The sequence below is a fragment of the Populus alba genome, chromosome 1, assembly GCF_005239225.2.
Source record: "Populus alba chromosome 1, ASM523922v2, whole genome shotgun sequence".
Lineage (NCBI taxonomy): Eukaryota > Viridiplantae > Streptophyta > Magnoliopsida > Malpighiales > Salicaceae > Populus > Populus alba.
The window spans coordinates 51,553,005-51,564,936 of record NC_133284.1 but is presented as its reverse complement, the minus strand read 5'-3'; the positions used below and the strand labels follow the sequence as shown (position 1 = coordinate 51,564,936).

Sequence of the window (11,932 nt, the reverse complement as noted above, 5' to 3'; positions counted from 1 at the left end):
CTTAAAGCTGTTAGGTAAAGTTCCTAAGATATGATTTATATTATTCTCTAATACACCCCCTCAAGTGAAAGCTCATTTTGGCTTGAAACTTATACAAGTTTACACTACCTTGTGCTTAATTTTTATCACATAAATAAGGATGGTGAGATTTGAACCATGACGCTTGGATCATTCAAAGCTCTGATATCATGTCAAAGAACCTAATTTAAGATAATTAATTAAATTTTTAAAAATAATTAATCTAATAATTATGCATTACACCTTTTGCCAAATTGTTTAAATAATTTGAATAAAGAGTTGCATTTTAAACTTTGCAACATATTAGTATGAAAATGTATATCTTTAAACTCTGCAGATGCATTGGTCTGAACAGATGTGCCTCTAAATTTTATAGATACATTATCTAAAAGGATGTTATTTTATTTATAAATATCAGTTTGATGTTGACAGAAAAAAAAAAAAAAACCTTCTTCTCTCCTTAATTTTTCTCTACAAACTCTTTGTTTATGTTTATCGATCATAAACAAAACAAAACTTCTTAATAAAATTATAGAAGTTTCTATCTATAAGTTCAAGGCTTTGTTGTATCCTGAAGGTATATTGCTTTAACCCTGCAGCAAATATAGTGAGGGCAATTAATACCTTAAAGATAGTGATTTTCACATTTCAAAACCTATTTGTTATACTCTTGATTATTATATCTATATGCTTTTGGAATATTTTTTGTTATAGTGGACATGTAACAACAAATTAAACATTTATTAGGTTATACCATTAATCATGTTCACAAAATTCAAGAGCACATTGATTATATGTGTCATTGGATGAGTAGACTAGCTGTGAGAGGTGTTTACAAGTTCTACATAGAACATCAAATGTTAATCATTCTCAATTCTCTACCTAAAGAACGAATGTCAGTGCGACTATTATTAGAATATAGGCTGGAGTCCTTAAGTTTCAACAATCTCGCTGATGAAATGCTACTTAAGAGGGAACATCAGCATACCAAAAAAGGGATATATGATGCACTAGAAGAAGCACAAGTTGTTTGGATACTGCTACTAAATTTATTCCATGGTTCGAGTAGAATGAACTTGGAGGAGATGAATTTGATGAAGTAAATGACATAATTAGAGACTCTAATTATATACCTACAATATAAAATAATTCTAAAATTTATTATTCTTAATTTTATATTTTTAGTATTTTTTTTTCAGTATTTTTTGTTAAGATAATTGGTTAATTTTTTTTGTTGAACTGCATAATTTTTTGTAATTTAAGGTTTAATTACATTATATCCATGTATATGAAAATATCTACAATTTGATCAGTGAGAGTTGTTAATTGAAACTAATAACTATAATTTTTGCACTCATTTAAATTTCTAATAATAATTAGACTATACAAATAGAAATTGATTAAATGTTTAACATTATTTTCATTTTTATTATATGTGTTAGATTATTATTTATTTAATTTAGAATAGAGTAGCAATAAATATCATTTAAATTGTACTAGATACTAATATTTGTAATTGGTATTAATAGCCTTTGATATGGCTACATCTAAGAGTATTATTACTTATTTGAACCATGGAGACAAATTATATGAAAAGAATTACGATGATTGGCATCATAACATTGAGTATCTCCTAGAAAAGCAAGAAATGTTGAAAACAATCACACAACAGATGGTTGAACCTGAGCAAGGAAACACTGTGTAGCACAGGCTTGATATGGAAGCATATCAAACCTACAAACCTATAAGATCAAGGATCATGTAGCTCGTATTTTGATGTTGAGCAGTATGAGAAATGAAAGAATGTTGTGTTTTGAAATGCATCATTTAGCCCAAGCAGTTTAGGACGCTATGAAAATTTAGTTTAGGGAACCTCTACTACTAGACTTTGTCAATTAACCCTCAAATTTGATGGTTATAAGAAGCACAAAAATCAGATGATGAGGCAGCATCTTACAATCATGTCTAACATGATCAATGAATTAAGGGATGTTGGGTATAAGATGATTGATGAACAACAAGTCCAAGTTGTGATCCGCTTTTTGCCAAGCAATTGAAAACACATGTGTGTTAACCTTACCTATAATGACAAAATCAAGATATATGATAATGTTGATTGTTATAATGAGCTTGAATAAAATCAACTTCACGCTAAGAAGCTTGTAAATTAGGCTTTCATATCTGAGACTAAGATGCGAGGAGCATATTGCTTTGAACATAAAAAGGGCAAGGGTGAAGGATATAAGCCTAATTATGGGAAACACGACGGTAAAAAAGGCAAGAATATGAATTGTTTCAATTGTGGTAAATCTAGTTACTTTGCTCATGATTGCACTGAGCCAAAGGTAATGTTTAACGACAATCATACATCTAACTCATATGTAGTTGTCTAAAGCTTGTTGAATTTGTTCCCTTTTGGACTGTAGACTCAGAAGCAATCGATCATATAGCAAGGGATCGAACAACCTTTGTGGTATTTTGTTGAATTTCAAAGGGAATTACATATATATACATAAGGAATAATGCTTTTCACTGTTGTGCTTGGGATCGATACCTGCAAACTGGATTTGCGGGGCGATCGCACACTTTATCTTTATGATGTACAGAAGTTTAACAAAATCTTGTATTTGTTATTGCTTTACTATAATTGGGCTTTTATATTGTATTTGTTGGTTGTTGTGTGAAAAATATATCTGGATAATATTTTTTATGGTTTTGATTTTGTATTAAATAGTTTTATGGTGTTAGACACCATTAATGTATCTATTAAAGATGATGCTTCTATTTATGTTGTTCAAAGTTCCGGCACTGCTAATAATAGTGATCTCATGTTATTCATTATTTGTTTTATGGAATATATTATGATTATTGTATAGTAAAATTTGTTAAAGTATATCGATAGACATAGATTGGCTCACTCACATGAGCAATCACCTCTAGCACTTGTAAAGTAGGTAGAGATGAGACTATTTGAGTTTTAATGCTCAATAAGCAACTTGAGCATAGTGGAAGGAATTTTAACTCAAATTAATTATTAAAAAGTCACCTTGGGTGGGACCAAGATGAGGTTCTTAAATAAGAATTATTCTCACTATTCATATGTCTATTATGATTGAAGTCAAGTATGAAATTATTCATCTACCACTAATGACAGTGAGCAAATGAGAATTTCTGATTTGAAGTCTGTATTTTTTTAGCGACAAAACTAAGACTCGTATGATATATTTTCTTTAATAAAGAGAGCAACGACATACACTCTTTGTCTTCATATAAGAAAAGAGTAAGCTCCACTATAGAATGTATTTCATAATTCATGTGTTGACGACCATTACAGAAATAAAAAATGGATTCCTGCTTTTTTATTATATGGGTCCTGGAGATCATGTATAAGATCTCAATATCTTACCCTTTGTGACTTTTAACTAAATTATGAGGTGATGTGTAAATGATCGCTACTTTAGAAGTATATTCTATAGTCATGGAATGATTCGACTTAAAAAAATACTCCTATGAAAATGAGTTAATTCAGATCTGATTAATATAAGAGCGAAAGAAAATGTAATTTTAGTTCTACACCTATTACTTGTATTCACCAGCAGCCGGGATCATATCACTCGAATAAATTTAATATGATTTAGAATGCTTGTAATTATAAGGATGGATTGAGTATGAAATTTTTGAGGAATTGAATTATATTTAGTCATGTATAACTAAAAATATTTGGGGTATCATAGTATACTTTAAGGAGTAACTAATTATGAGGTTGATATCTCCTATATGGCCTATATTAAGTTTCTATATTAGAGCTCATTTCACTATGTGCTTCAGGTTGCACGGTCTGTTTATCTAGTATGAAATTCTTGTGCCAGTTTGAAATATAATGTATTTGATAGATCTTGTCCTTCATAAGCGAGTTGGAGATGTTGGTTATTGGGTCACGCCTGGTCCATCCATGAGGAATGGACCTAATCCAAATGTTTTGAGGAGTTACTTAAAGAAGTAACCTCTTCTTCTAGGTATATATATAGGGACATAACTCATATTAAGATGTAGTTTTTACTTTGAAAGATAATGATTTTTTTTTCTTTTCTTTTTATCTTTGACTCTTTAAATTAACTTGATAAAATTTATAAAGATGTTTGTGTTATAAAATATCTCTTTGGTTTTAGTAATTGAAGTAATACTAAAACAATATCTAAGAACAAGAAAATAAAAATGACCAATAAATTTCTTTTAAATCTATACAACAACCTTCACATGCGGGGAACCCCTTGCCTCGCAAGTGTGCTTCCATAGCTCCTCACCGAGTATCACATGTGAACGAGCCAAATATTCGAATATCACTCCCACTGCAGCCTTACCTAGCTAGAGATATTGCTGTCTCTCCTCTCAGATTGACAATCCTGCAATCAACACCTCTTTGCAACAAGAGCTTACAGGCATAAGCGTGGCCTTCCCTGGAAGCAAGCATGAGGGGTGAATGCCCACTGTCATCCACAGAATTTATGGGGAATCCCATTTCCAAAAGCTGAACTATCGCAGGCAAGTTGCCAACACGTGCCGCAAAGTGCAAAGCTCTAGATTCAGAATAACATGTCACTTTGTGAATAAGCACAGTATCGAGCAATATCTCTTCAAATCGATCTCAAACTGAACCGGCGATTCTGAAAAAGAGACACCACTGGCTGACAATCTCTGCTCTTCTCACTGATGTCAGCTCGACCATCAATCAGGAGCCGGAAGGCCTCGGTATGGCCAGCTTTTACTGAAACCATAGTTGGTGTCAAACCAAGACCATCATGTTTAATTATATCTTCCGTTGAATATTGAAGGATCATCTGTAAAAGCTCTGTATTTCCGAATTCCGATTCCAGCTACAAAGTGCAGCAAAGAAAACACCTCAAGATTGGAGTACACTTTTCTTCCGGTGGTAATAGCCTGTCGAAAAATATCTGCCAAAGAGGACCCAAACACACTTCTTTTTGCCAATTGTACTGCAGTCTCCCCATTGTTGTTGACGAGATCCAATTCAGCTCCCGAAACAATAAGCTCAGGGAAGTACCCAGCTTGATCAGCTTTGGCAGCCAACATCAAGGCTGTGTCACCAGTTTCGGTCCTTGAATCAACTTGATAACCAGACAACAAACAATGGAGAATTGGGTTAATCAGATGCTTCCAGTTGAGAATTATGCTAGCCAAAATACTCAATTTGCACCTGGATTAAGGTGGTGGCAACATCAACAAATCCGCGGCAGCTAAATTCTGCCATTTTTGTTTTGTATGTACCCTTGTTTGGCCTCCAATTAAGCACGAAAACGCATTTCGTAATTATAGCAGCGTAAATTACACAAACTTCGAATATTTAGGTGATAATTAACCATTAAACAGAGAGGAGAAGTCCCAAAAAATGAAGAAGAAAACCATTCATAAAATTTGAAAACCAAATAAAAATAAAATCATATCAACAATGTCATGACCCAAATTATGGGTCCATGACTAGCAATACTATGAGAACAGTCCACCCATGTTAAGCCTCAAACATGCTCCTCATAAAACAAATTAGATAAAATTTCACAACATTTCGTAAGCTTTTAAAATATTCTTCAAAATCAATAAAATCAAAGAATATTTATTACACTATAAAAATCCAAACTTTAAAAAAACAATGTAATAGTAAAGCATTCTAAGACATCAAATCAAGTTGAAAAGGAAAACCTCATGAAAACAAGAAAGGCATACCAACAAAAAATGATAAAGCAATAACTCTCAATAAAGTCAACATGCTAATACAAGTTAAGAATCTATCTCACCAACTAGATATACAGACTGTTGTAGATGAACTACTCTATTAATATGGAGTTTCTAACAAGTATATAATATCAAGATATAACAGATATTTGTATAATTATCAAAGCAAATGAATATCATATCGAATAGAATTTAATTCAACATAATAAGAGTATAAATTCAAGAATGGATGAGTACTTGAAAAATAAAACAACATATATAAATATTCTAGATTTAATCAATTGTACTCATTATATATATATATATATATATATATATATATATATATATATATATATTTTGCATGCATATGAAAGATTATCTCATTCACTCGAAATACAAAGTCAAAAGACAAATATATGTAGAATTGGAAACTACTGAGAATCATTAAGAGGAATGTCAGCAGAACCTAAAAACAACCTGTAAAAGATAACATATAAGATTACAACTCCTAGATTATAGACCAAAACATATTATGGAACTAATACAGATCCACTCAATCAATCTCAAAACATATCTCAAATTAATCGAACCTAAAAGAATCAAACAATCAGTATTGCTCGGTCAACCATTAGACAAACCGCTCGACCAAAATTAATCAATTGATTAGCGAGGGCCATCAGGCCAGCCAGGTTCATGGAGATTTCAGAATCATGATTTGTCAGTCTCTCAAATTACAAATCCTAAAATATGCGACATGTTCCTCAAAAACTTATAATTTCATATCTCATATCAAATGATTTAAGTCAAACTAATGCCATTAAACATCTTAAATCATTCAAAATCTAAAATCAAACTTAATCAACATATTAAAGCATAAAAACATCAAGATCTAGTTTTAGAAACCTTTATTTCTAACTTTTACTTCTTCTTCCCTTTCTTCTTCCTCCCTTCTCTCCTTTTTACTTCTTCCCCTCTTCTTTTCTTTCGGTTCTCTATCTCAAGAGAACTGATCTTCTTTTTTTTTTTTTTCTTTTTTTTTTTTATTTTTTTTTATATTTATCAAAAGATAATAAGAAAATACTCAAAATAACCTTCAAATATTTATACCCTTAATTACTCGTCAAAGGGTATAAATGCCTTTTCCAATCCATAATTTTCACAGCATATTACAAGCAATTTCCTGGAAACTTCAACATGACCTGAATGAGCAGGCAGCAAAAAGTGGAGTGACATCAGTGACAAAATCCCTGTAATGAATCTCAATCTCATCAGCCTCTTCCTCTCTCAACACACACCACTTTCAAGCTTATTGTTCTTGTATAATTCACATCTACTGTTTTAGACTTCAAACTCTCTGTCACAAACTCTACATCACCACTCAAAGCAGCCTCTACCAGTCCTTGAGATGGCACTGCAAGCTCATCCCTCTCACTCCCATAGACATAATTGTCCCTTACCACTGTCACACTTTTGCTATATTAACCAGTCCTAGAAAACATGAAAAGAACCCAGAAATGGATTTCACTTTCTAAAGCCAAAATGTAGCCAAAGACAATAACGTAATTAGTAGCATTAGTCTAATATAGAAATAAAAGATGCTGAGGTTAGATAAGTATTAAATGAAGAAGTTTAGATTTGATCAAATCATTCAGTTTTCTTATGTTTAATACTTCTAAATTAAGCAAAATAAATTAATACATCAATATTTATTATTATTGTTTCTTGTTGTAATTATTCCAAGCTGACTCACTAATAATTAATGTTATTAAACTCAATCACATGTGAATATCAATTGAGTCCTTGAATATTTATATGACCCTTAATTAACTCAGTAAATTAACATGTTACCTGATCGATTCAATCAAATTCTAAAAATCAAGATGAGGTTGTTGTAAATTTATTTTTTTTAATCTTAAATTAACGTCTTTTTTACTAACTTACCCTAACTCATCCAACATGTAACTCAAGTTTTAAACAGAACATTAATCAGGTGGTTTAAAAACTTTGATAAATCAGATATGATGGCCAAGTTAGCATCTAAGCTTTAAAATTAAAGAGGGGATAGAATGGAATAATACGAAAAACTATATAATATGTGAGCATGAAGCAACTTTAAATCCAATCATACAATAATTGGGCTCATAATTGAGGGCAAGCAAAATATAAATGATGATAGGAATAGTGAGTGCACTATTTGCTGATTGGGTGTTTGACATAAATGGAAAGAGAAAAATCAAAAGTTAAAGGAAACAAAAAGGGAGGTGGGTAGCAACTATGTACCTTGAGTTCTGTCCTTTCGTTGATTATTCCTAAATACGTTGGATCTGTAGCCACTTAAAGTAATGGAAAGGCATAGAAAGAGAATCCTAGAAGTGCAAAAATAGTAGCATGGGGAAGACGGCATGGTCTTGATGTTGACTTGAATACCATAGGGATAACAAAGCTCACTTGTCATATATACATATATATATATATATATATATATATAGTTTTTAAATATTTAAAAAACATTATTTATAATTAAATAATCTGGTGCCAATAGTGAGTTTTCTTTTCAAAAATAGCATAATAAAAAAAAATATTTTAAAAACTAACACAATTAAATACAATTTTACAAACTAACATAGTGTGTTGCACTGGTTGTATATATGCGACTTGAAAAAATAGTTATCATTCAATGTTTCCCGGCGTCTCATTATTTCTTTCTTTCTTTCTTTTTTGTTTGTTTTAATGTCTCCTATTTTGGTTATTATACCAGCCCATCTCTTCTTATTTCTTCTCTACCAAACTATCCATTTGGTCCCCCAAGTTTTATATTTAGTTACCCTTAGTTCCATAATTATGATCATGTAAGCTTGTTTTTATTTAAGTTGGGCGAAAAATAAGAATTTTTTTTTATTTTAGCAATCTCATTTGAAAATAAATATTAACTTCAGTTATAAAAAAAATTACACAAAAACAACGGATGAAATGATCATAATAATAAAACTAAAATTAACTAAATATAAAAATTAAGGAAAAAAACAAATAAAAAAGAAAAGAAAAATCATGTGGTAAGAAATTTGCACTTGAGACTTCGTAGGTGAGACTTGTAGATATTAACAAATATAACTCGTGTCACCTATTAAACTGTATTATTTTGGAAAATATTTTTTTAACTTTGTTAATTGAGGCTTTTTTATATTTTTTTCACTATGCTTTTCTTGAAAAAAAAAAACTCTGCCAATAGTCATATGCCATATTAGATGGCCAAGTTCATCCTATCCTCACCACAGCCTGTGAATATCTTGCCTTGTATACAATCTTAAATGTAGCTTCTCTACTTCATTTCTTGTTGTTCTCTCTGCTCTATAAAATTTTTAATATCATTCTCTATCCAAATTAAAAAAAAAAAAAAAAAAAAAAAAAAACAGAGAGAAATTATATATATTAAGAAAAAATTCAAGAACAAATACATGACCCCTTGCTAATGGAATCATACGAGGAGATAATGGATCATAGATCATATTATTAAAAATGGGATTTACCACGATAGCTTTTCTTGGAACCTTTTTCTATATAGGCGAGAGATCACTATAATAAGCGTGACTAATAATCTCTCGACTAATAAATAAAGAGAAGAGAAACTCAATTAATAAAGATGCGAAATCCATTTATCTACATGCAAAATTAAAAGTTTTACATGATTTTTTAACCATCGATTCATCTCAATTATAATATTTGATATAAAATATTTTTTAACCATGGATTAAGTTACCTTATTTATCCTCTTTTAATTAATTAGAATATAGTTCTATATACTTTATTATCTTCAAAATGCCATGGGTAATATGACTCTAATTACCATTAAAAACAATGACCTTTTTTACATTCTTCTCTCAACGATAGAATTATGGCTAAATTGGAAATCTGTTATTATATATTAAGCGTTATGTGCAAAAAAATCAATATATAGTTCGAGATATAAGATTTTACATATTTATAAATGCATAATTACTATTTAATAAATACATTAACAACCTAATAAAACTTGGTTGACTCAACAAGATTCTTAATGATTTAATTAACCCAATCAAATCTAATTCAAACTTGGTTAGGCAAACTTTATAAAAGATTAAAAGAATGAAACAACCTCATTTCATTAAAATGATGGACTGAATAACTTATGATTGACATGTAGGTCACTATTAACTTATTAACCCGATAATGTATAAATTAACATCATGTCAATTCCTAAATTGAGCTTAACAACTATAATAAAGACATACATAGTATATTATTAAATATATATTTCACAGTACGCTAGTTTTTGTGGTTTTGATTTAAGAAAAAAAATTAATTGTAATTTTAAAAATTTAGACTTTAAAAAATATATATTTAATTAAAACTATTATAAAATTGATTAAAACATAAAATAAATTATTTTAACATTTATAAAAATAAAGCTTCCAACGCTATCATGTAATTATATATGATATGAGATGTACTATAACCAAACATTTTTTTTTTCAATTTGACCGAGAAAAAACAGAAATTCCTTTCATGTGCCAGCCTTGACCTCTTGGACAACAAGCATGGCATTAGAGTAAGCCCATATCAACAATAATATTATTTAAAAAAAGAAAAAAAAAAAAAAAAAAAAGGAGAGAGGCTAGTGGGGGGCATGTTAGAGAGAGTTGCGTGCATAAGCCCAAATAAAAATCAGATCCCGTGAGAGAAGGTGTAATGTAATAAAAGAAGGTAAGATGGCCAAATCCCATCATAAGTGATCTTCTTGATGTCTTCACGTCTTCTTGTCTCAAGTTAGGACACATTAATTTTCAACTTACTGTATAGTTTTCATGCCTGGATGAAGAAGATGACTAGTGATAGAAGATGTGCACTCGCTATCCTCCCCCGTGGACCCATCTTGTCCTTCTTCACTTTTACCACCTCCACAAACTCCTTTCATTGACTTTCTCTTCGAATTTTTGAAATTTGGCAAATAAGGTTTCGGACTGTTTTGTAGGGTCATGGATATGATATTTTAAAGTGTTTTTTATTTAAAAATATATTAAAATAAAATTAAAAGAAATTTAAATTTTTTTCTAAAATATAATTCAATTGTGATTCCAATCAGGCATGTAGAATGAGAGCCTAGCTAGCTTCGCATTTCAAACGAAGGAAACAATTTATTTATTTTTTTTTTTTCGAACGTTTGAATCCAGCTAGCTACTTCCTCATTAATAACATTTTTTTTTTTCATTTAAATTCAAATTCTCTGTTGATTCGAGTTGACATCTGTAACGGGAATCTCCCCCTTTTCCTTTTCGTCTTTGCACTTTTCTTTTTCTTAATCATGCAAATAAATAATGACATTTTTTTTAACTGTTTGTGTTTTATTATTCCCTTCTAAGTTTAAGTACATTGTTTTAACTTGAAATTAAAATTATTAAACACCAGCCTACTCAAGATCTAGATGATGAGTTAAATAATTAACCCAGATTAATCAAAATAACATTATAAAAAAAAAATTAAATCAGGTTTTAATTGGGTTATTAATTAACTTATCAAATTAATTTTAAGATGATTTTTTAAAAAAATTCAACTTATACTAGGAGTTTGGTCCATTATCGGAATTGGGTCATTGATTAACCTGCCAAATCAATTCTAAAATGATGTGTTTTTTTAGAAATTCAAATCACATTAGAAGTTTGGTCGATCACTTATTTTTGAATAATTTTAATGTACTAATAAAAAAAATTTAAAAAATAATTTTAATATATTTTTTTAAAAAAAATAACTGTTATTATACTTCCAAACTAACTTTAAAGCATTGCAAAATTTGGCTCCCTTGCATGTTGATAAAAAAAATGAAATACCCATGTTAGTATTATCATTAGACTAATTAAATCTCACAACTTTACACCGAAAGAGTCCTGTTATTAGACAGAATTGTGAGCCCCATGTGAGCATATTCCCATGCCTCCTTAATTTCTTCATGTTTTGGTCTAATGTTTCTCTAAACCAAAGAAACTCTATAGTTTTACCATGTATTCTGGTCGTGTCATTACCATCTTGTTCCTTGAAGATAACAACAATATTATCTCCTTTTATTGCTCTTACTTTAAAATCATTTTACTTGTAACCTCCTGTGTTTAACTTTGCTAAAATACAAATTAGTTTACTAATGTCAAATTAGTTT

The 11,932-nt window shown here is 30.0% G+C and overlaps 1 protein-coding gene across 1 annotated transcript; it reads right to left on the bottom strand.

The window, feature by feature from the left end:
* Nucleotides 1-4,375: 4,375 nt before the first annotated feature.
* Nucleotides 4,376-5,287, bottom strand: LOC118042461 (uncharacterized). Its single transcript, XM_073407710.1, has 4 exons — nucleotides 5,223-5,287; nucleotides 5,014-5,134; nucleotides 4,675-4,892; nucleotides 4,376-4,595 (listed from the first exon to the last, which is right to left on the bottom strand). The coding sequence occupies exons 1-4, from the start codon at nucleotides 5,285-5,287 to the stop codon at nucleotides 4,376-4,378; spliced, it is 624 nt and encodes a 207-aa protein (XP_073263811.1).
* Nucleotides 5,288-11,932: the final 6,645 nt, after the last annotated feature.